The 24,724-nt window shown below is 40.1% G+C and overlaps 2 protein-coding genes and 2 long non-coding RNA genes across 4 annotated transcripts; 2 read left to right on the top strand and 2 right to left on the bottom strand.

Moving 5' to 3' along the window:
- The first annotated feature begins 1,760 nt into the window (after positions 1-1,760).
- LOC146439510 (uncharacterized) lies at positions 1,761-17,761 on the top strand. The gene is made up of 3 exons (XR_014851267.1): positions 1,761-1,848; positions 16,485-16,654; positions 17,062-17,761. It is a non-coding gene; the product is annotated as an uncharacterized LOC146439510 (long non-coding RNA).
- Positions 4,409-11,803, bottom strand: LOC146439512 (sulfotransferase 6B1-like). The gene is made up of 7 exons (XM_085055391.1): positions 11,465-11,803; positions 9,844-9,983; positions 9,031-9,120; positions 8,255-8,381; positions 7,381-7,475; positions 6,716-6,872; positions 4,409-5,776 (listed from the first exon to the last, which is right to left on the bottom strand). Exons 1-7 carry the CDS (start codon positions 11,664-11,666, stop codon positions 5,646-5,648), a joined length of 942 nt encoding a protein of 313 aa, XP_084911517.1. The 5' UTR covers positions 11,667-11,803; the 3' UTR covers positions 4,409-5,645.
- LOC146439511 (uncharacterized) lies at positions 6,821-13,124 on the top strand. The gene is made up of 3 exons (XR_014850821.1): positions 6,821-6,931; positions 9,050-9,104; positions 11,468-13,124. It is a non-coding gene; the product is annotated as an uncharacterized LOC146439511 (long non-coding RNA).
- Positions 17,762-18,220: 459 nt separating the features above from the next.
- Positions 18,221-24,409, bottom strand: LOC146439509 (sulfotransferase 6B1-like). Its single transcript, XM_085055390.1, has 7 exons — positions 24,071-24,409; positions 22,459-22,598; positions 21,691-21,780; positions 20,917-21,043; positions 20,012-20,106; positions 19,347-19,503; positions 18,221-18,404 (listed from the first exon to the last, which is right to left on the bottom strand). Exons 1-7 carry the CDS (start codon positions 24,270-24,272, stop codon positions 18,274-18,276), a joined length of 942 nt encoding a protein of 313 aa, XP_084911516.1. The 5' UTR covers positions 24,273-24,409; the 3' UTR covers positions 18,221-18,273.
- Between the last annotated feature and the right edge of the window lie 315 nt (positions 24,410-24,724).

Genomic DNA, 24,724 nt, shown 5'->3' with positions numbered 1-24,724 from the left:
TTTTTGTCAATGTGTTTACTCTGAGTTGCAAGGGAAAATTTCCTCCCATTTGCCAATGTTAAAGAGTAAAGAGCATCAAGAAATTAACGTTTTTTCTCTGGCCAGCTGCCAAGGAAATTTTCTATGGAGCCAGCTGCCTGAATCCTGAGGGAGCCATATTTCAAATTGTTTTGCCATTTTCCCTAGTATTTTCAGCCTTCCATTCTCATCCCCCGACTTAAAAGTCAGTCATTTATGATAAAGTATATGGTATTAGTCTCTCCAGCAGTGTTAAAAACAATATTGAATATGACCAGGACACACCACTGAAGGATATTGCTTTCACTGCCCTCCCAGTTTTGCTGTCAACCAGTACATACAGTTTGACCATGAGCATACTATTGCAGCCAAGTTCACAACATCCATGTGTCATGGTTTGACCCTGGCCAAACACCAGGTGCCCACAGCATCTACTCCACTCCCACTCCCCTGCCACAGAGCAGAGGGGAAAAAGAAAGTAAACACACAGTGTTCATGAGTGAGATACGGACTGGGAGAAAAACAGGGCAAAACAGTCTCGACTTCAAGAGCAAAACAGGCTTGACTTATACTTGCAAAGAGAATTTATTGCTAACAGAGTCAGAGGAGGATAATGAGACGTAAAATAAAATCTTAAAGACACCATTCTTCCCCCCAACTCCTCCCTCCTTCCCACCGACAGTGTAGGGGGGGCAGGGTGTAGGGTTTGGGTCAGTACATCACCACAATCTTCTTCTGCTGTTCACAGAGAGGAGTCCTTCCCCTGTGTTGCTGTGAGGTCCCTCCCATGGGAGACAGTTCTCCGTGAACATCACCAGCATGGGTCCATCTCATGAGCCACAGTCCACATGCACCTGCTGCAATGTGAGTCTCCCTTATGGGCATAAAGTCCTCCCAGAAGTGCTGCAGCGGGGGTCACTCACCCATGGGATGCAGACCTCCAAGGCTAGGCTGTTCCATCTTGGGAGCAAGGCCTCTATCTCCATGGGTCTCCCACTGGACCACAGCCTCCTCCAGGTGTCCACCCACTCCAGCGAACACTTGTACCTTTAATTAATCAATTAAGAAGGACCTTTGTATCACATCCTCATCTCTTTCTTTATAAATGGATGTTAGATGCTTAGTAAACCTATACACAAGCTTAATTAAACATCAGGAAGTGTCTAATCAACATCATAACTGTAAGACTTGGAAGATTGCTCAAAGTTACATAAAAAGAATCATTTTAAATTCCTTTTCTGTTCTCCCAAAATGCAGAAGGATCAAAATAGACCATTTGATCAGAAATGCTTTCTCTGTCAGTGCTATTTTACTCATAAAACCTGAAGACACTGTTCATATATTACACTTTCTGCAAGCCTTGTTCCTGTTGTTGTCTTGGTTTGGAAGAGAGGTGTTTGCTAAGGAAGGCGGGAACTTTCCTTAGAGTAGAGAATATGACCCCATTTCCCTCCAAATTATTGTCACTTTGAACTCAAGGGCTTTCAGGCAAAGACATGGGGAAAGGAATAAGAGTTCTTTACTAGTATCTATAACAAGGCAAACAAGCAACAACAACAGCAGCAACAACAAACAAAACCAGAAACTGGTGGCAGTTTGCTCTGAGCTGCCAGGCACCTTCCCTTGGTGCAGTTACAGTCACAGCCAGCAGGGGCGCTGTTGGCTCCGGGCAGGGCAGTGCGATGACCGCCGTGCCTGCAGGGGGCGCTGTGGCGCGAGCTCAGCCCAGCCTCCCGCACAGCAATGGCGGACGGGCTGGAGGGCAGGACGGAGTGCAGCAGGAAGCTCCGAGCAGCAAGCTGGAGCGGCAGGGCTGGCTCACCTGGGCTAGTCAGCAAGAGACAGCAGGAGCTCCACCGCTGTGGCAGGAGCCACCGTGTGTCCCGGCAGGCGGGGAGATGTGGCCTCCATGAGGGGGAAAGGGGGTTGGGGTGCCACATTTTCTCGAGGCACCCGAATGGATGGTGAAGGTCCTTCCCAGTCAGATTGGGGGTTCATAAGGTCCCAGTTCAACAGGTGCTCTTAACAAGAAAGGCTCACCCACAGCAAGGAAGAGGTAGAACAGAGCTGAGCTCCGACGATGGCGGTGAATTGTCTCACAGCAGCTCGGCTGTCCCCTCTGATGCCCAGAGAGCAAGAGAGAGCTAGGAGCTGTGCTCAGCCCCTTCCCCTGGCTCAAGTCTGGTGGGATCTCTGCCCCGTTCTGAGAAAGGCCTCAGATAAGAGAAGTGCGGCCAGGTGTTCTCCTCACCCCCACCATGGGTACGGCTTTTGTTTCTCTTAAGTAGTGATTGTTAGTGTCTCTTAGCAACGGATGGGGAAAAATATCCTAGGAGAAAAAGAAAAAAAAAAAAGGAAAAGTCCTAACCTCCAACCAACAGTTATTTTCAGCTTTCTGTCCATGTGTTTAGTCTGAGTTGCAAAGGAAAATTTCCTCCCATTTGCTAGTACTAAAGAGTAAGGGCATCAAGAAATTAATATTTTTTCTCTGGCTAGCTTCCAAAGAAATTTCCTTTGGAGCCAGCTGCCTGAATCCTGAGGGAGCCACATCACTATAATACCTCAGCATGAAATTTAACAACCACAGAGACACACAGGTGCTACAGATCCTTTAACATTTAGAATCTGATCTCTGCTCATGAGCAAGGTCCTCAATGCTGTAAGAGCAATCTGTCAGTCTGCTCAGGAGCTGCAAGATGTGAGGGCACAGAGCAACCCTGTCTCTCTGGGGAGGCTCAGGCAACCAGGGATCCTGAGTATGTCGGGAATCCCAGTCCCAATCTCAATATTCTCTGTCCAACAGCCAAACTGTCTGGAGGTGAATGTGGACCAGTGAATGTGGAACAGCTCCTGTGGTCCCCAGGGAAAACTGAGTTGTTCAGTTATCTAGAGGAAAATCTGCCTTGGATGGAAATGCTGTCATCAGGAGCATTTGCCATGAAACTTAAAGAGAAGATTCACTTTAACCAAAGACTCATCATGGCTTTGCGTTTGAAAATGCACTGGGGAAAGGAGACGAGGTGGAAGATGTGTTAATATAATTTTTTTTGTTTGTTCATTCTCTTTAAAGCAAACAGACACAAATACAATGTAACCATCCTTTTCTGTGGAAATTTATTCTTTTAGGCATCACAGGCAACAAAAAAGACTAGACCAAAAAGAAACATAATTTTCTTTCTCTTTTTTTTTTCCAATTGGAAAAGATCTAGAATACATCTAGAAAGCCACTGCTGTTGTGTCATTCAATTATGCCTTACCTTCAGAAAAGATTCTCAAGTTTTTCTGAATTCATTCTCACACTCACTGACTTCATCTCTACTTACTTTTCACTCTCTCAAGACGTTACTCATCCAACTAGTTTCCTTGCCAACATTAATTTTCTGATATGGCAGCTTACCTTTTCCATCCTCCTTTCTTCCACCTCTTTACCCCACTGAATGCAAGTGCCCACAGAGTATCCCTAATGGAGCAGAAGCACGTGAGATGTTACTGCTCTGAATAGCTCTGTCCTTCAGAGTGACATTGTAAGGGCACAAAATGGACAGAATTCAAGCCTTGAGAATGACACAGGAGAGGATAAACTGCAGAAACAGGTCATGGTCTGCTTTTCCATCAGATCAGCAAGACCAGAATAAGATCTGAGCCTTTTTGCCTAGCACTTTCACCATGTTAGTCCTTGCTGAGTGTGATTGCTCAAGTCTTTTTATGCCAACTGCTGCCTGACTGGTTTATCCCAATCAATTACCTGGGCCTTTGGCTTCCCTTTTCTCAGTAGAGTGGTTTACACTTACCTTTACTAAACTTTGTGTTCCCTAATCGTCTCATGTTGTTATATTTCAAATTGTTTTGCCATTTTCCCTAGTCTTTTCAATCCTCTCTTCTGATCCTCAAAGTCAGTCATTTATAATACAGTATTAGATATTAACCTGCCCACCAGTGCTGAAAACAATATTGAATATGACCAGGACGCACCACTTAGGGATATTGCTTTAATTGCCCTCCCAATTTTGCTATCAAGCAGTATATGAAGTGTGACCATAGGCATTCTATCACAGCCGAATTCACAACATTGATGTAAACAAGTAGATATTCCTGAAAGTATTGCTGCTGGTGACAATGCTTCTGAATGCCTTTTGTTGCTCTTGTGTGAATTTCTCAGAACATAAATCTACTTTCAGTACCTTCATTTCATTTCTATTATCACAGGTGTTCATTGCCATCTACACATAAATTATTATCTCCTTTGTCACTTAATTTCAGGCCCTCTCTGCTGCTGTCACCTACTGTATTTTTGTCAGTGGCTCATTCAAGAGGTGTTAAGGTCCAGTTATTAGTGTTATTAGGGTTCTTAAAATAACTTTGCCTCAATTAAGGTACAAACAAGGCCACATGCCAGTAAATGGTACGGATTTTATTTGATAGTAATTATGTGAGAGAGAGAGGAAAAGGGAGAAAGGGAGAAGTAGGAAAAGAGGTGGGGGAGACAGAAAGAGAGTGACAGAGACAGAATAAGGAAAATGCCGCTATCTGTGGATCCCAGTGCGGTTGATACTCTCCAGCTGGTCTTCTTGGAGGTGATGGTCCCCCTAGAAAGCATTTATCCCATGGGTTAATATATGCTCAGGCCAGGTGGCAATGTCCAAGCATGTCCCCCGGGGAAGGGGGCAGTCTCTAGCAGCAGACTCTGGATCTGTTGAATCCTTTGCAGTCCTGTGGTGCAAGGCCCAGCACTTTGGGGGATCTTTGGTGGATTATGACTTCCCCCCTCAGCTGCCTCTAATGTAAATGTCCTGTGGATGTGGTCTGTGGTGTTCAGGAGCTCCATAGCTGGGCCAGTTTGTTACAGCAAGAACAATAATTTGCAGGAACAATACCTCCAGGGACATGGCAGAATCCTCATCACTGGAGGTTTTTCAAGATATGATATCTAGATAGAGTCTCTTCTAGGCTCCCTTTCTCATGAAAGGTTGGAACAGAAGATTTTTCAAGGTCTCTTCCAAGCTGGGCTGATCTATGATGCTATGAAAAGCAGTGCCTCTGAGTGAATCTTGCCTATTATCACCAGCCCATCTGAAATCTAAAATCCATCTTGATATTTTACATTCAGAGAGATGAAAAGCCTTACGAATGCTGATCCCTATTCCACTTCTTTCTCCTCCATCTAGCTTTAATTTAATTAGTGCTGAATTCATGGAAGATATCCTTGGTCATGAGGGTTGTGTCATATCCATGCTAGAGATCTTTTCTCTGAGAAAAGATTTGCCTGATTTGAAACATCTTGCACAAAAAAATAATCTACATACTAAATAATTATATATCACTTAGACATGTAGAATTTGGCTAGAAAGTAACGGGGCATTTCCTTCCAGGTGGAGGCTACTGGAACACGGCTGCTGCATTTTTGTAAATATGCTTAGTTGACGTCTTCTTCAGCAAATGGCTGTAGCCAAAGATCTCACCATAAAACAAGACCATTGTTCATCTTTCTCACTGCAAAGACAGCTGCAATGATTATTCCATTAATTCTAAGGGGCTTGGATCATTTGATCGAGTTTTCCAGGATATAGGATTCAAGTGATCTGAGTCTGCCTTGGAAAGCTCTTGCTCTAACCACATTGCAATACTCTTCAGGCTTTACAGTACAAGTCATACTTTAACTTCTTTCCAAGTTTAGTTCCTGCTAGCTGCTCTTCAAATGCTTTGTCCATTTTCTCATTCTGATCTTCACTGAAATGATTCTTCCAGTCACTTACATCACCTTCAAAGAAGCAAAGAAACTCTTGAAAACCAAGAAATTATATCATTTTTATTCTATAGATTTCTTCTTTTGATTGCATTGCATGCTAAATAGTGTTAATCCATTTTCCAGATAAATCTTTACTCTTCTACACCAATACAATATTGTGAAATCAGTGGAGCTACATATATGTGAATAATCCTTTGCTATAATGGAGAAGAACATGCTCATCTTTAGGTGACTGTGCTCAAAAAGGAAGCACAAAGTCCTGTTTCCCTACATCTCTCTTCTCCAGTCTGTTATGACTGGCAAAGTGGAAGATCATGAAGACTTGATTAAGAATCATCTGGCAGGAGGCAGAGTTGCATTTCTGCTCCTTTGGCAGCTTCAGTTGCTATCCACTGACTTCTTTAATGTAAAAGGCAGAAATAGATTCTGACAACCAGGGTGGCCTTCTCATGTCTGTGTCCCCTCCACTACACTGCACAAGTTGTTCCTTTTTGTTTCCTCTCCTGTGAGTCTCTGCATTCTTGCATGCTTGGCTTCTAAGCTGTAAGAGTAAACATTTGGCAATGGCCATTTCAGAAGATTCCTGCACTCTCCTAAAATGTGTGGTCACACCACTCAGGCTGAGTTTGGCCCAGTGCTGCCTGCTCAGGTAAGCATCCAATGGCTGGGCAAGCAGTGATCCAGGCACAGAGGTGGAGAGGAGTTGAGACATGTGACAGCTCCTCCTTCCTGACAGCCATCTGGGAGCCTCTGAAGTGGCTCTGCTGTCAGAGCCTTGCTGGGTATCTTCCTCACCACTGCTCCTTGAATACTCTTCTCAAGCAAAGCAGTGATAACCTGCTTGATACTGGCTTGCCATGCTAATATGTGTACAAAAGAAAAGAACCAAAGGATGTCCCAGGTTCTTGAGAGTTTGACATTTCTACCTCTGAGCCACTTGGAGCTTCCTACCTTTGCGGAAGAGAACAGTGCCAAATGACCCATGGGTCTTGTCTGAGTTCTTCTTCATTGACTGGAAGCTGCTCCTCTCTACCACAAGCTGAAGCTGTTCCTCAGTCAGTGGAATTCCAAAGAAAGCAGCTATGTTTTTCACGCCCAGGGCACGATTCTGGAAAGAGGAATGTGACATAGAACATGACTTTCAACCAAAATGCACTGCTTTCCAAGGTGTTTACACTTCCCTTTCTATCTCTCTGCTGGCTGCACACCTAGATATTCCTAGAGTTCAGTAGATCTAGAGTGGTCCATAGTCTTTCTCTTCTCCATAATTATTGCAAAAGAGATATGAGCTGTCTTCTTATAGATTACAAAATATTATATATGATTTACAGGTGAGCAAAATCTACACTGTTAAATATGTAAAAGCTGCTCTCAAAAATTACTGGGGATTTAGATTCACAATTATTTGAGTTTAAATCACAGATAAATAAATAAAAAGAATAATTTTCATAAACAAAATTTTAAGAAGGTTTTGAAGTTTGAATTTCACCTTTTCCTCCCTTCAAACAACATTCTATCTCATGCAGTTTGAATATCCAACATCAATATAGTGGCGAATTGTTTCAGGAAAAATGTCCCTTGAAGTATAAAATGTTTGTAACTAAGGATAATCTTACCTCTTTTAGCTCTTCATAAGTTATTGTCATAATATTTTCTTCATCAGCGTATTTGTTCCATTCAGAAAGGTATTCAAAGTAGCATCCCCAGGCCACTAAATGAAACAAAAGAATCCTAATATTCAGCATAAATAAAGATTGTACAAGCTCCTTATAAAATAAATCAAGTTTAATGCATTGAATTGTTGTTTCAGCCAAAGGCTTTTATTACTCATGTATGGCAGAGTTCACAGCCTTCTGTGGTAGTTATAGATTTTGCCCCAGGCTCAGCCATATGATGCTATTTGTTAGTCAGAACAGTAAAACTTGTTAGTATTTCAAGACAGCTGTGAATCCACCAAAAAGCTATCATCTTGCAAACCATCTTGCACGCTCCCTTAATTCAGTCTAAAACCTTGTTGAACCCTCCATTCTGCCAGCCTTTTGCTATTCCATCTCATGTAATTTTGGAACTAGTAGTATAATTTTCTCTCCTATTTAATGCATTCAACTTAGCTCACTTTTTAATGCAGTAGACTTAGTCTAAATAATTCCTTTCATCCTATTTGGCATGGAGGTGATTATATGTCTCCATGGACACAAGATGGTGAATATGGGAGAGGAGGGGCAAATGGCACCCAAGATAGAGATAAAAAAGAATTGCTTCTTGAAAAGAAAATCAGTTTGTTCAAGTTACAGAAGTTTGTGGAAGCGCAGTTTTAACAAGTATTGATCCTCATGCAGTTAGACAATTACTGTAAACTTCAGGTTTTTAATTCTCTGTCCTTAATCTCTGCTTTTGTACTGTAAACCAAAAAATCCTACTGAAGTACAAGGATTTTTAGACAAAGGCAAATCATTGGATAACTGACACAGACAGATAAATATACTGTACTTTTTTTTGTCATGAAATCTGTGAAGAATTCATCCCAGGTCTCATAGGAGGGAAGAGCAGGCAGGCCATTGGAAAAATGGTAGAAAGATGTTGCTACATCTTTCGGGTTACGAATCACTAACAATATCTAGAAAATATTAAATTAATTATTTGTAGATAAACACATAGCAGACTATAGCATTAAAAAAATATATACTTTATAATTGCATTTGGGGATTTCTAATACCTTGTGTGCTACTTGCAGAAATAGCAATTTCATTCCTAATTCAGAAGGTGCAGCATTTAACTTTGCTTTGGTAGCATGAGAGGATAATTGCCTATACTTATTAAAGAAACTTTCACAGATCAACCAATTTAATTATGCAGAATCTAAGTATGGTTTTCTCAATACAAGCATAGTCCATTATCTAGGTATCAGGGAAAAATCACAAAAATATGAAATCTCTCTGAAATTTGACACCTTGAAGCCCTCAATTGCGACAACACGAAAAAATTCTTCCCACAGGAAATCATGTTAAAACATATTTTGCCTCTGGAGGATTCCTTCAGGCCCTGCAACTCCCTTGTAGAAACTGTCACAAAGGGGCCAATAAGGATACACTGAGTTTCAGTGAGTTGAATGGCAGTACATAAATAGGCATGTAGAAATGGCCAGGCTAAACATTCTAAGCATAACAGTGAATCTGAAAACCGGCAGAAAAGTACTGCTCTGGCGTTAAAAAAAAAAAAAACCCTGTAGCAGAGTTTGCTTTTAATACATTAAAATCAGCACTCACCTTGACTTTCTTTGTGAAGACAGACTTGGGAAGATTTTCAGGACGGAGATGAGTAACCATAAATCTTGGAGAAGGTAATTTGGTCATTCGCTTTAGGAATTGGAAGGAGGAAAGAGAACAGTTCAGTTAGTACAAGTATTCTTTTCATTAAGCTGTGCCAAAATATTGCCTTGCTAAACGTATCAGCAGGTACTGGATGATAAAAGTGCTTTTTTGTGTGAGAGTGTGTGTGCGTGTGTGTGTGTGTGAGTGTTACCCTGGGATATTTGTGGGCTGCTCTGAGGAACTCTAATTTTCAAAAGCCTCTGAGCAATTGGAAAAATAGTATCCACTAGCAATTGGAAAAATACTATCCGAAGAATTATCCACGGAATTCTCTTCCATGGTAATTCTCTTCAGGTCTGTTAGACAAGGGATCAAATCTAGAGGTAAAGCTCAGACTCTGACTGGGTTTTTGTGAAAGCTGAAACATCTCAAGGACTGAAAAAGGGGCTGAGGAGGAAGAGCTCATAAAAGACACAAAAGCTAATATTTCATTATTTAACACTTCACAAAACTCTTCATAAATACAAAAGATGCTCTGTTGGATTTCTGAAATTCTTGTGGATCTCATGGCCATGTGCTCCTGTCACAACCACTGAAGTGTTCATTTATCCCTCAGTACATGACAGTTCTGATGACATTTGTCCTGACCAGATGCCTCATAAAGAGAAGTGGTAAAGGTCTTATCAAACAATGGAATCGTTCATACATCACCTATTCAGTATTTGAAGCATATAATTTTGATCATTTCCATACACATTCTGTTCCCACCTCATATTTCTCAGCATCTCCACCTTCGAGGAAACGGAGTTCTTCTTGTTTTTTATCATTCTCACTGCTTTCACTACTCAGTGTTTTCTTCTGAGATATGGCTATCAGGTCAGTTAAGATTTTAATTAGCCAGTTGGTGCCTGAAAGAAGAAAAATACAGAATTGCTTGTAAAACTTTTACAATAAACAGAAACTGTTTTGGCAGGGAAGTCAAGAGCTGGAAGTACTAGCAGGTGAATTACTTAGCCTCCTTTCCTGGCTAACCTTCTGGACAATCACCTCTCAGAGCACTAACTTTGCCCTCATAAGGACATATTTCACCAATTTGAATAGTTCAGTACACAATAAAATAACTTGTATATGGTAAAGCAACTAATGGAGGAGGAGAAGAAGCACGAGGATTACACTAGGAAAACCTGAATGAATGTAAGAAATTTTATTTTGACAAAACTAAGAGAGACTGGGGTGGTAAACCTGGACTATAAAACCTAATGTATGATGTGTTTTCTGGTGGGCTGGATTATCTTTGGAAGAAGGATGGATCGCAGTACTTCAACACAGGAGCACAACTAGATCTGGAAATTGTGCTGTATGTACTCATTTTCTTTAACAGTAGGAAAAAACTTTATGAAATTACATTTCCTATACACATTTATTGAAATCTTATTAATAACATAGCAAGGAGCCTGTAGAGAACTCCCATCTCTCATTTGCCATTTCCTGACTTCTCGACTCCGGGTTCCTACATCTTTCTCCCTACAGTCTTAATAACTGTATTCGGGTGCAGAACATTCCTTCAAAAAGAAAAGATGAATAAAAAGCAAAAACTTTACAATCCTGTCAGCTTTGACTATCTACTATAGGACAGTGTGAACCAATTGCTGGAAGAGAGAAACAGCAAGGTTCAAGTGGTCATGAGGCACATCTAGCCCAGACCTGTGGCTCTGGTGTGGACCAGTGCTTTCAGGCTGAAGCAGCAAATATGTAGGGTAATGGAGGGTAATATAGGCAAATGTAGGCAAAGGTAGGGTAAACCTGAAACCCTAGCAAAGATCTCCTCCTGATTTCCCAATAATTAAAGAACAGTGTGATCACTTCAGGGACTACAAAAATATTCTGGATAGCTATTTCCTGACTTCTATGTGAAAGAAACTAAAGAATATTTTGCAAGGCATTGGAAGATGCCAATAGCTGCATTCCGTGTGAAAACATAAAGCTCTTGACTTTAAAAATATACATGTGAGAGAAGATTCTGAAATATCAAGTGATCTAGATACAGCTGGTTAAAAAACTGTATTTTAATTCTCTCCAATTTTTGCACGTAACTTCATAACTATGAAAGGTAAAGAGAACAAAAACCTTGATAGGCTATAGAAAAGAAAATCGGATTGTTTTTTTCAGTCTTTTTGAAAATTTCCCATATAAAATATTAATAACTAATTTGTTGTGCTTTTTGAGAACAAAATCAGTTTTACAAAATTTTGTGAACTACTAAATACTAAAATTTAGCATAAGACACTCTATTATGTATCATATAATATATATTACATCTATTTTGTACAAACCTTGGTACCTGCTATTACATAATCTTATTTATGAAAAAAAAGTAAAATACATTCACCAGATTTAGGGTATGCTGCCAAAATGACATCATCACTTCTGGCTTCAAAGGACTCCAAGGCTTTGAATGTTTCACGACTGCAAAGAGTGGTGGGGTAGAGAATTCCCTTATAAGAAAAAAGCAATTCATCACGGCGCATTGTGCTAGCAGCTGCTAATGCCTTCTCTAAAAAATTAGAAGGTATTTTCCCGGGATTCTCCATTCTTCTTCTCTTTCCCACACACAAGCTCTGTCAGAGTGTGAAATGCTATGTAGAAGGAGAAACCCACAGACTGCCCTTTAATAGGTGCTTCGTTTGTTGTTTCAGGTTGGTTGGGTTTTTTTTTTTGACACTGTGACGAATAATCTATTACCCTTTCTGAACCTATAAAGAAATATGCAGCTCCAATCAAAGACCTTCAGTCATCTGAACCTTTTGGAACCAACACAAGTTGAACATAAACAAACAAGATAAGAAGCCAAATGCAATTGCATTCTAATATAAAGGCCTTAGATAATTTCAAATCATCACACCCAAAAGTCTGTGATAACAACACAGAGTTTATAAACAGAATACAAAAAAAATTGAATTACATGTATTGTGGACTGAAATTTAAAAGTCAGGATCAAAATCCTCATGGCAGTTCATCTATTTCCAGTACTCACTCTGCTGGGATTTTCTTTATTTTCATGGTTATATCACTCATCATTCTCACAAAAGTTAGATCAAATGTGTTGTCACTGGGAGACGAAATGTTCAGTGCACTAGAGACTGAGCTGGGGACAGTCCCCTGAGTGTGGCCGACTGCTCCCTCCAGCTGGTGCCCAGGAGAGCACAGGAGGACATGCACTCCTTGGCCACTCTGCAGACTGCACTACACAGGTCTGTTTTTCTGGTGGCTACACCAAAATTACTCATTTATACATTTCTTTAATGAGCTCAATCATTGTTTAACAACAGATCCGTCATCAGGGAGTTGGTAAGAATATAAGCTCAGCTACAATGCTTAGTGTTTATCATGCACTTCAGAGGATGAGCTTCTGACTGCACTGACCTCAGGAAAAGAGCTGGCTTTAGGCTCAGGTTCAATATTTCAGTGTCTGGCAACAGGACGGATGGGTCACAAAAAACCAAGAAAATAATTCGCCCAAAAAAATTTATGCCAAGCATTTCCATGCCATCCTTTCTTATCTCCATCTTTTGGATGCTGCATGTTGGGCACTTGAAGGAAGAGGACCAGCAACTGCACACATGCACCATTTTGCCATCTGCCCTCCTGACGGATTCCAGCCTGGTCTCTGAGGCATAATGCAGTGCTCATGGGTTGATCTAGCCCTACATTTTCACATAAACATTGTCCAGACTATGTAAAAGCTTTTGCTTTTCACTACATTTCCCTTTTTTTCTGTAAAACTGTGTCAACTCAGAAAGACAACCTATCCACAGGCATAATCTGAAACAAGTGGCTATCATATGGCCTGATCCATCTGTTGAATGACATCTGTGCCAAAGGGCAGCCAGTTGGAACTGCCTGCATCATTTTACTGACATCAGCTAAAATGTGCTTTCCCATGACATAGCATCTTTGCTGATACTTGATGTGAAGCTAGCCACACCAGCAAAACAAAAACCAGCTTGCTTAATTTTTCTCCCTCACCTTGCCTTGCCATTAAACTGGACTGAAGATAAGAAAATGTGTTTACTTGGTATTTTTACTTGCTAGAAAAAAATTAGTTGGGATAGTCCTCCTCAAGGCTGGAAAAAGAGGGAAAATGGTATGTCATTTTTTAGTGTGTGTCATGCAATGGCATAGAATTGGAGTAGGGTTTCCAAAACTCAAAAAATACTCCAAAGAAACTTTGATAGGAAAAATCCAGAGGATTTTCAGTGTATTTTTGGAAGAGAGGGCAGTCAGGCCAATTATTTCTGGGAGATGTGTTTTATCCTTAGGAACCAGAAAAAAACAAAACCTATATTAGTGTAGGAAAAATCAATTAGATGACATGGGCCATGAGAAGGGATTTTTCAGTGAATTAAATTTCTTGATGAAAAAAAGAAGCAGGATCAAGATTCAGTAATGTGAGCATGTAGTGAGAAAGACTCAGGTCGGAGGCAGTGAATGCCAAACATCTGCTATGCAGAGGAGCCCAGCTGCAGGGCCCTGCACCCCAGAAAAAGCTTATCCACAGGAAGGACAGCTGAGGGGTGTCATGGCCCATCAAAAGCCCCCCAAAGGGGTCCCCAGACCCTGCACCAGGCCAGCATGGGCATGAGCATTAGCAACCTATGATCTTGGCCCAGGATCAACTAATTCTTTCACCTCCTGCTGCCCTCTGAACCACCAAGGGATCTGAGTGAGCTCCACATGGTGTGCTGTGGAGAAGGACAAGGGCTGGAAGCAAAGCTGGGAGGAGCACATGGAGCTGTGTGGCTAGCACAGGTCTTTCCCATGAGAATTCCTTTTGTGTTTTATAAATAAAGATAAGGTTTGGATGTTATTAAGAACAGTGTCCCAAGATCTGGATGGTGCAGGCCCGGCCAATCAGGCCTAGGGGGAGGTTTCTGACTGACCAATCTGAGTGATCTTTGAAAACTCTATATATATGATGAAATCAAAACAATAAAGGTCCTTTTCCTTCTTGCCACTGAGAACTGGGTTCTTTACTCTGATAGCTGCTCAACAGCGACAGAGCTGTGCATCCATTCTCTCTTAGCCTCATAGGGTATGGAGAGGAGGGAACAGGACACTTGAGTTGATGGAAAGGAACAAGAGGGAAACAAGACTTTGAGCATCTCTTCCTTTGAAATACCCAGTTAACCACTCTCTGGTATCACCACTGTGTGATAACTGCTTCTCTGCTCCTTCCAGGCAAAACTTAACAGCATAGGTCTTTTTGGTAGCATCACCCCAACAAACTCAGGCTTGCTGCAGCATTTGTACTGCACTGAGCCTTTGCAAACAAGCTTTTGTAGAGGGACCACATGGAGATCCTAATGCTAAGACACCTAACCACTTCCTCAGGAACAAAGCTGATGGCAAACAGGCAATCTATGCCCTACAAGATACAGGCAAACAAAGCCACTGTATCAGTATTTGGCATCCTAGTAGGTCTTCTGGTAGCCATATGATCAGATTGTGCATGTCTGAATACAGAAATGTCACAACTGCCCATCTCTCCTCCCCAGCTTCATGCAGCATCTCACCTTTAACCAATGACAAAATTCCTGCACTGGATTTTCTTCCTGAGGAAACCCATTGCTAATGAATACAGAAGATTATTTCTGTGAAAATATATGTGTCAGATGAGTTGAAATTCCTCAGCAGTGCCCAGGCAATCCCCAGAGCCAAGCAGTGAGTCCATTTGTGTGCCTGCTCAGCTCTTGGCCTGCCATTTAATACCTCCGGATTAATTCCTAGAGGGGAAAGGGGTATTTGTATTGCCCTTGTCATACCTGATACTGGGCAGCTGTCACTTTAAATCTCCAATCTGAGGGACTTTTATAGTTTATTTAAAATACATTGAACATTTTGAACTCAGGAAAAATACAGATACAAAAACATGAAACCTTCTCCCTTCCTCCTACTTCATATTACTTCTTTCTTAGTTTCAAGACTTCCTCATCTTCACCATTCACCTTTTTGATCCTAACATGATCATTCATCTTTCTTTCCATATTCCCTAAGTCAAGTGCATTCCCTATATTGATATTTGCTTCACTGTATCAAGTTGAATGGATTTTACATCCAAGACAAGATAAAAATAGTCAGCAGCAGCACAGCTCACCAGACTCACTAACCTGTCCATGAAATAAATTTCCATATTCCATTAGGAAAGGACAAGATTTCTGTCTCTTTTGAAGTGAGCACTTTAACTTATTTAAGTCATTTTCTGCCAACATTTATGGCTCTTCTGCGTCACAGTAACCCCATAGGTGCTGCCTTTGAAGAGTGAATACTGATACCTAATGAGAAAACTCCTAAATACCCACAGCTTCTACCATTCTGCTTTAAAGTGTCCTTAAACAGATGGTATTTTCCTTGGTGCTCCAGGGAAACCATTGAGGGACTGCTTCTGAAGCTCAGTCCTCCAGGCCTTTCTCTTTCAGCCACTAAGAGTGGAGTCCCTTATGGTTGTAAGATTGCATAGACACCTGGGGCCAGTCCACTTCCAAATCTGTCTCACCATATGCCTTGGAACCTGTGTTTCCCATTTGATATAGCAATTTCATAACAGCTGTAGGTGCAGACTGCATCAGAATTGCTGGCATCTAAAAGCCACTGCAACAAGACAACAAAAATGTTCCTCATAGTGTAGAGTGCCAAGTTAATCCATTATTTTTCATTCCTCATTAATTCCAGTGCTGTTCCCATGCTTAGTCTCGTGACCAGCAGCAGAAGCTGCTTGTTATATGGGATCCTTCAAGGCCTCAGGAAGGAGTGAGACCACTGACCAGAGACTGTCAAGACTTGCTTTGCTGGATCACCCTTTTCCTCAATGAATTAATGACACATTTAAAAATATCAGGCTATGGATGTATCTTCCCTGGAAGAGACCCAGAAAAGAATAATTGCTAAATCATAAAAAGAATTTCGGGTTAAAGAACACAACTCCTTAATGATGGCCTTATTATACACAGACCAGATTGTACTGGGGGAAAATGTTTTATCAATTAGGTCTTGACTGCCTCACTTCCCAGCTGAGTTCTCACTAACCTTTAGTAGGTGTTGACTTGGTTGAAAGTAGAGTGATCTCCTCCTAGGGTGACACATACCAAGTAAAAGTACACTGTGGAAGTGGAAAAAATGAAAAAAATACCCTTTTCCCCAAACCTGAATACTGTCAGGTTGGAGAATTGCAGGGTGGGCGAGAAGTTAAAAACAACTTTGGAGAGAGGGCTAAAGAGCTGCTCTGAAGAAATGCCCCCACGAGACAGACAATAGATTTGATGTATCAAAGCAATCTTTTTTTAAAAAGCAGACACATTTTTATGAGTATTGAATCTTTGCTTAATTGATTTGAAATTTTATTTACTCTGCAGAAATATTAATGCAACACCTGCAAAGAGCAGGGAGCAAAACCTGCCATCTGTTATGAGCGGAAATAATTACTGCAGAAGAATACTTGCATAAATGCATGGCAGGTTTCTTGGAAGAACTGCCTCCTAGTCTGGATGAAACCAGCAGGACAAAAGCATTCCTGGGACCACAAGTAAGACAGAGCTCCCATAATCAGGCTAAGAGCCATGTCCTCTCTCTGTCTGCAGCAGCCAGGAGCAGGGAAAGAAATCTGTCTCAGAACCTTTTAACCTGGTCTGGAGGAAAAAGATACTGCTCAGTCACTGCATGAGCATTTTTCATGCTGAGTTCTGTCAGGTGCCTAAGGCTGCAGAGATATCCCTCACTCCCAGGGAAGGCAGAGGTGTCCTTTAGGCCAGCACGGCAGCCTCATGGCTGTTCCAAGCCCTTCTGGGCTTGGGCAAGGTGTGCTTGTGGAAGAATAGCTGAAGGTTATCTGGAAAGTTTCTTCTGAGCTTCTAGGAAAGCCCCAGAGGCCAACACCCTGAGAAGACCTCAGCAGACTTCCACAGTTGAAGGAAAGAAAAATCCCTCCCACAGGAAATTTCTACCTACCATACACATGGTGCAAGTCGCCTTGGATTCCCAGCACAGCTCAAGTGAAGGTCTCCAAAGTCTGGGACCAGTGCTCCACTTTTGACTTCAGAGCAGACCCGAGTGGAGGGAAAAAGGTGCCAAGACCCAAATCCAGGGCAGGAACTTCTACCTATCACTTTTCCACATCCAGGCCAGTGAGGTAAGTATCTGCCCAGTCTGTTCCTTACGGTAGTGTCTGAATGTGTAAAGCAAACAGTGGTGATTATAAAATATTCCCAACATTATCCAAAAAAGCTGTCACCTGTAGATGATTAAATGACACCTCTCAGTGATGGAAACATCAAAATTATGGCTAAGGGTCCCCCTCCTACTTCCAGGAACAAACCTGCTAGCAAGGCAGGTCTGGGATATGTTTGAAATCCATGAAACAAAGGCAAAGCACCAATAAACTGTAGCTTTACTGCATAGTGATAAAACCAACAACAAAAGCAGCATCCACCATTGACAGATACAAACATCATCGGTTGGGTATATTACAACACTTTTTATTTGGCTAGAAAAATAAACAGAGTCCCAATCTGGCACGTTATGCATGATACATTAGTAAGATTCAGATTTCTACTGATGCAAAGAAGCACATGGCCTGGCAGAGAATTTACAGAGCAAATCTTGATTCTAGATATGCATCAATATTACCCAAAGCTATGAAGACAGAGGTTGATATTCTGCCTTTAAGAAGATAACTATTCTTCCACCATATTGAGCTACTAATGTCTTCTGAGTTTCCTTCTTAGCAGTGTTTCATGAAGATATCATTATGATTTCACTTGTCAATACAAAATTTCCATTTATTTGAAGCATAATTGGATGAAAGCCTAACTGAGACAGAAATCTTTTTGCCAAGAAGTGACCTGAATTGATAATTTTTAGAGAGGTCTCTAGGTGTAAAATACACTTCACTGCTCAAAAAGACTCAGGAATTCATTAAAAAAGGAATAATTGAATATTCCATTAGGAGGGTAGAGAGTGAAGCAGGGCTGTTAGATTCCTCTGTATGTGATTAATTATGATACGGTTAGATAAATTAACAACTTCCCACTATGTCAAAGGTCTTACGTTCAGAACTAATCTCTGATATACACTGTAGATATTATAAATGCAGATGATCTGAGTCTGCCTTGGAAAGCTCTTGCTCTAATCACATTGCAATACTGTTCAGGCTTTACAGTACAAGTCATACTTTAACTTCTTTCCAAGTTTAGTTTCTGCTACCTGTTCTTCAAATGCTTTGTCCATTTTCTCATTCTGATCTTCATTGAAATGATTCTTCCAGTCACTTACACCACCTTCAAAGAAGCAAAGAAACTCTTGAAAACCAAGAAATTATATCATTTTTGTTCTATAGATTTCTTCTTTTGATTGCATTGTAGGCTAAATAGTGTTAATCCATTTTCCAGATAAATCTTTACTCTTCTACACCAATACAATATTGTGAAATCAGAGGAGCTACATATATGTAAATAATCATTTGCTATAATGGAGAAGAACATGCTCATCTTTAGGTGAATGTGCTCAAAAAGGAAGCACAAAGTCCTGTTTCCCTACATCTCTCTTCTCCAGTCTGTTATGATTGGCAAAGTGGAAGATAGTGAAGAATCGATTAAGAATCATCTGGCAGGAGGCAGAGTTGCATTTCTGCTCCTTTGGCAGCTTCAGTTGCTATCCACTGACTTCTTTAACGTAAAAGGCAGAAATAGATTCTGACAACCAGGGTGGCCTTCTCATGTCTGTCTCCCCTCCACTACACTGCACAAGTTGTTCCCTTTTGTTTCCTCTCCTGTGAGTCTCTGCATTCTTGCATGCTTGGCTTACTTCTAAGCTGTAAGAGTGAACATTTGGCAATGGCCATTTCAGAAGATTCCTGCACTCTCCTAAAATGTGTGGTCACACCTCTCAGGCTGAGTTTGGCCCAGTGCTGCCTGCTCAGGTAAGCCTCCAATGGCTGGGCAATCAGTGATCCAGGCACAGAGGTGGAGAGGAGTTGAGACATGTGACAGCTCCTCCTTCCTGACAGCCATCTGGGAGCCTCTGAAGTGGCTCTGCTGTCAGAGCCTTGCTGGGTATCTTCCTCACCACTGCTCCATGAATACTCTTCTCAAGCAAAGCAGTGATAACCTGCTTGATACTGGCTTGCCATGCTAATATGTGTACAAAAGAAAAGAACCAAGGATGTCCCAGGTTCTTGAGAGTTTGACATTTCTACCTCTGAGCCACTTGGAGCTTCCTACCTTTGCGGAAGAGAACAGTGCCAAATGATCCATGGGTCTTGTCTGAGTTCTTCTTCATTGACTGGAAGCTGCTCCTCTCTACCACAAGCTGAAGCTGTTCCTCAGTCAGTGGAATTCCAAAGAAAGCAGCTATGTTTTTCACGCCCAGGGCACGATTCTGGAAAGAGGAATGTGACATATGACATGACTTTCAACCAAAATGCACTGCTTTCCAAGGTGTTTACACTTCCCTTTCTATCTCTCTGCTGGCTGCACACATAGATATTCCTAGAGTTCAGTAGATCTAGAGTGGTCCATAGTCTTTCTCTTCTCCATAACTATTGCTGAGGAGATACGAGCTATCTTCTTATAGAATACAAAATATTGTATATGATTTACAGGTGAGCAAAATCTACACTATTATATAAGTAAAAGCTGCTCTCAAAAATTACTGGGGATTTAGATTCACAATTATTTGAGTTTAAATCACAGATAAATAAATAAAAAGAATAATTTTCATACACAAAATTTTAAGAAGGTTTTGAAGTTTGAATTTCACCTTTTCTTCACTTCAAACAACAATCTATCTCACACAGTTTGAATATCCAACATCAATATAGTGGCGAATTGTTTCAGGAAAAATGTCCCTTGAAGTATAAAATGTTTGTAACTAATGATAATCTTACCTCTTTTAGCTCTTCATAAGTTATTGTCATAATATTTTCTTCATCAGCGTATTTGTTCCATTCAGAAAGGTATTCAAAGTAGCATCCCCAGGCCACTAAATAAAACAAAAGAATCCAAAGATTCAGCATAAATAAAGATTATACAAGCTCCTTATAAAATAAATCAAGATTAATTCATTAAATTGTTGTTTCAGCCAAAGGCTTTTATTACTCATGTATGGCAGAGTTCACAGCCTTCTGTGGTAGTTACCGATTTTGCTCCAAGCTCAGGCATATGATGCCATTTGTTAGTCAGAACAGTAAAACTTGTTAGTATTTCAAGACAGCTGTGAATCCACCAAAAAGCTATCACCTTGCAAACCATCTTGCAGACTCCCTTAATTCAGTCTAAAACCTTGTTGAACCCTCCATTCTGCCGGCCTTTTGCTATTCCATCTCATGTAATTTTGGAACTAGTAGTATAATTTTCTCTCCTATTTAATGCATTCAACTTAGCTCACTTTTTAATGCAGTAGACTTAGTCTAAATACTTCCTTTCATCCAATTTGGCATGGAGGTGATTATATGTCTCCATGGACACAAGATGGTGAATATGGGAGAGGAGGGGCAAATGGCACCCAAGATAGAGATAAGAAAGAATTGCTTCTTGAAAAAAAAATCAGTTTGTTCAAGTTACAGAAGTTTGTGGAAGTACAGTTTTAACAAGTATTGATCCTCAAGCAGTTAGACAATTGTTAGTAGTTAGACAAAACTGTAAATTTTTAATTTACATATTCATATTTTTAATTCTCTGTCTTTAATCTCTGCTTTTATACTGTAAACCAAAAAATCCTACTGAAGTACAAGGATTTTTAGACAAAGGCAAATCATTGGATAATTGGCACAGACAGATAAATATACTGTACTTTTTTTTGTCATGAAATCTGTGAAGAATTCATCCCAGGTCTCATAGGAGGGAAGAGCAGGCAGGCCATTGGAAAAATGGTAGAAAGATGTTGCTACATCTTTTGGGTTACGAATCACTAACAATATCTAGAAAATATTAAATTAATTATTTGTAGATAAACACATAGTAGACAATAGCATTAAAAAATATATACTTTATAATTGCATTTGGGGATTTCTAATACCTTGTGTGCTACTTGCAGAAATAGCAATTTCATTCCTAATTCAGAAGGTGCAGCATTTAACTTTGCTTTGGTAGCATGAGAGGATGATTGCCTATACTTATTAAAGAATCTTTCACAGATCAACCAAATTAATTATACATAATATAAGAATGTTTTCCTCAATACAAGCATAGTCCATCATCTAGGTATCAGAGAAAAATAACAAAAATATGAAATCTCTCTGAAATTTGACACCTTGAAGCCCTCACTTGCAACAACACGAAAAAATTCTTCCCACAGGAAATCATGTTAAAACATATTTTGCCTCTGGAGGATTCCTTCAGGCCCTGCAACTCCCTTGTAGAAACTGTCACAAAGGGGTCAATAAGGACACACTGAGTTTCAGTGAGTTGAATGGCAGTACATAAATAGGCATGTAGAAATGGCCAGGCTAAACATTCTAAGCATAACAGTGAATCTGAAAACCGGCAGAAAAGTACTGCTCTGGCGTTAAAAAAAAAAAAAACCTGTAGCAGAGTTTGCTTTTAATACATTAAAATCAGCACTCACCTTGACTTTCTTTGTGAAGACAGACTTGGGAAGATTTTCAGGACGGAGATGAGTGACTATAAATCTTGGAGAAGGCAATTTGGTCATTCGCTTTAGGAATTGGAAGGAGGAAAGAGAACAGTTCAGTTAGTACAAGTATTCTTTTCATTAAGCTGTGCCAAAATATTGCCTTGATAAACGTATCAGCAGGTATTGGCTGATACAAGTGCTTTTTTGTGTGAGAATGAGTGTGTGTGTGAGTGTTACACTGGGATATTTGTGGGCTGCTCTGAGTAGCTCTAATTTTCAAAAGCCCCTGAGCAATAGGAAAAATAGTATCCACTGTTAATTCTCTTCTGTGATAATTCTGTTCAGGTCTGTGGAACAAGGGATCAAATCTAGAGGTAAGGCCCAGACTCTGACTGGGTTTGTGTGAAAGCTGAAACATCTCAAGGACTGAGAGAGGGGCTGAGGAGGAAGAGCTCATAAAAGACACAAAAGCTAATATTTCATTATTTAACACTTCACAAAGCTCTTCTTAAATACAAAAGGTGCTTTGTTGGATTTCTGAAGTTCTTGTGGATCTCATGGCCATGTGCTCCTGTCACAACCACTGAAGTGTTCATTTATCCCTCAGTATATGACAGTTCTGATGAGATTTGTCTTGACCAGATGCCTCATAAAGAGAAGTTGTAAAGGTCTTATCAAACAATGGAATCGTTCATACATCACCTATTCAGTATTTGAAGCATATAATTTTGATCATTTCCATACATATTCTGTTCCCACCTCATATTTCTCAGCATCTCCAGCTTCGAGGAAACGGAGTTCTTCTTGGTTTTTGTCATTCTCACTGCTTTCCATACTCAGTGTTTTCTTTTGAGATATGGCTATCAGGTCAGTTAGGATTTGAATTAGCCAGTTGGTGCCTGAAAGAAGAAAAATACAGAATTGCTTGTAAAACTTTTACAATAAACAGAAACTGTTTTGGCAGGGAAGTCAAGAGCTGGAAGTACTAGCAGGTGAGTTACTTAGCCTCCTTTCCTGGCTAACCTTCTGGACAATCACCTCTCAGAGCACTAACTTTGCCCTCATAAGGACATATTTCACCAATTTGAATAGTTCAGTACACAATAAAATAACTTGTATATGGTAAAGTAACTGGAGAAAAACCACTAGGATTCAACTAGGAAAACTTGCATGATTGTAAGAAATTTTATTTTTACAAATACAAGGAAGACTGGGGTGGTAAACCTGGACTATAAAACCTAATGTATGATGTGTTTTCTGGTGGGCTGGATTATCTTTGGAAGAAGGATGGATCGCAGTACTTCAACACAGGAGCACAACTAGATCTGGAAATTGTGCTGTATGTACTCATTTTCTTTAACAGTAGGAAAAAACTTTATGAAATTACATTTCCTATACACATTTATTGTATCCTTATTAATAACATAGCAAGGAGCCTGTAGAGAACTCCCATCTCTCATTTGCCATTTCCTGACTTCTCAACTCCGGGTTCCTACATCTTTCTCCCTACAGTCTTAATAACTGTATTCGGGTGCAGAACATTCCTTCAAAAAGAAAAGATGAATAAAAAGCAAAAACTTTACAATCCTGTCAGCTTTGACTATCTACTATAGGACAGTGTGAACCAATTGCTGGAAGAGAGAAACAGCAAGGTTCAAGTGGTCATGAGGCACATCTAGCCCAGACCTGTGGCTCTGGTGTGGACCAGTGCTTTCAGGCTGAAGCAGCAAATATGTAGGGTAATGGAGGGTAATATAGGCAAATGTAGGCAAAGGTAGGGTAAACCTGAAACCCTAGCAAAGATCTCCTCCTGATTTCCCAATAATTAAAGAACAGTGTGATCACTTCAGGGACTACAAAAATATTCTGGATAGCTATTTCCTGACTTCTATGTGAAAGAAACTAAAGAATATTTTGCAAGGCATTGGAAGATGCCAATAGCTGCATTCCGTGTGAAAACATAAAGCTCTTGACTTTAAAAATATACATGTGAGAGAAGATTCTGAAATATCAAGTGATCTAGTTACCTCTGGTAAAAAAACTGTATTTTAATTCTCTCCAATTTTTGCACGTAACTTCATAACTATGAAAGGTAAAGAGAACAAAAACCTTGATAGGCTATAGAAAAGAAAATCGGATTGTTTTTCTCAGTCTTTTTGAAAATTTCCCATATAAAATATTAATAATTAATTTGTTGTTCTTTCTGAGAACAAAATCAGTTTTACAAAATTTTGTGAACTACTAAATACTAAAATTTAGCATAAGACACTCTATTATGTATCATATAATATATATTACATCTATTTTGTACAAACCTTGGTACCTGCTATTACATAATCTTATTTATGAAAAAAAAGTAAAATACATTCACCAGATTTAGGGTATGCTGCCAAAATGACATCATCACTTCTGGCTTCAAAGGACTCCAAGGCTTTGAATGTTTCACGACTGCAAAGAGTGGTGGGGTAGAGAATTCCCTTATAAGAAAAAAGCAATTCATCACGGCGCATTGTGCTAGCAGCTGCTAATGCCTTCTCTAAAAAATTAGAAGGTATTTTCCCGGGATTCTCCATTCTTCTTCTCTTTCCCACACACAAGCTCTGTCAGAGTGTGAAATGCTATGTAGAAGGAGAAACCCACAGACTGCCCTTTAATAGGTGCTTCGTTTGTTGTTTCAGGTTGGTTGGGTTTTTTTTTTTGACACTGTGACGAATAATCTATTACCCTTTCTGAACCTATAAAGAAATATGCAGCTCCAATCAAAGACCTTCAGTCATCTGAACCTTTTGGAACCAACACAAGTTGAACATAAACAAACAAGATAAGAAGCCAAATGCAATTGCATTCTAATATAAAGGCCTTAGATAATTTCAAATCATCACACCCAAAAGTCTGTGATAACAACACAGAGTTTATAAACAGAATACAAAAAAAATTGAATTACATGTATTGTGGACTGAAATTTAAAAGTCAGGATCAAAATCCTCATGGCAGTTCATCTATTTCCAGTACTCACTCTGCTGGG

Source organism: Lichenostomus cassidix, chromosome 3, assembly GCF_008360975.1.
Source record: "Lichenostomus cassidix isolate B80296 chromosome 3, HeHo_3.0, whole genome shotgun sequence".
Lineage (NCBI taxonomy): Eukaryota > Metazoa > Chordata > Aves > Passeriformes > Meliphagidae > Lichenostomus > Lichenostomus cassidix.
Note: the sequence above shows the minus strand (reverse complement) of the source record. Positions and strands in the feature narration are given on the sequence as shown.

Bases quoted from the DNA above. Each gene is read 5' to 3' on its own strand.
- LOC146439512 (XM_085055391.1), bottom strand. From the start codon at position 11,666: ATGGAGAATCCCGGGAAAATACCTTCTAATTTTTTAGAGAAGGCATTA. The intron at 9,984-11,464 runs GTGAATGTATTT...TTCTTCTTTCAG, and splicing joins GGCAGCATACCCTAAATCTG to GCACCAACTGGCTAATTAAA. The intron at 9,121-9,843 runs GTGGGAACAGAA...CAATTCCTAAAG, and splicing joins GAGATGCTGAGAAATATGAG to CGAATGACCAAATTACCTTC.
- LOC146439509 (XM_085055390.1), bottom strand. From the start codon at position 24,272: ATGGAGAATCCCGGGAAAATACCTTCTAATTTTTTAGAGAAGGCATTA. The intron at 21,044-21,690 runs GTGAGTGCTGAT...AATATTTTCTAG, and splicing joins TCTTCACAAAGAAAGTCAAG to ATATTGTTAGTGATTCGTAA. The intron at 19,504-20,011 runs GTAAGATTATCA...TCCTCTTTCCAG, and splicing joins CTTATGAAGAGCTAAAAGAG to AATCGTGCCCTGGGCGTGAA.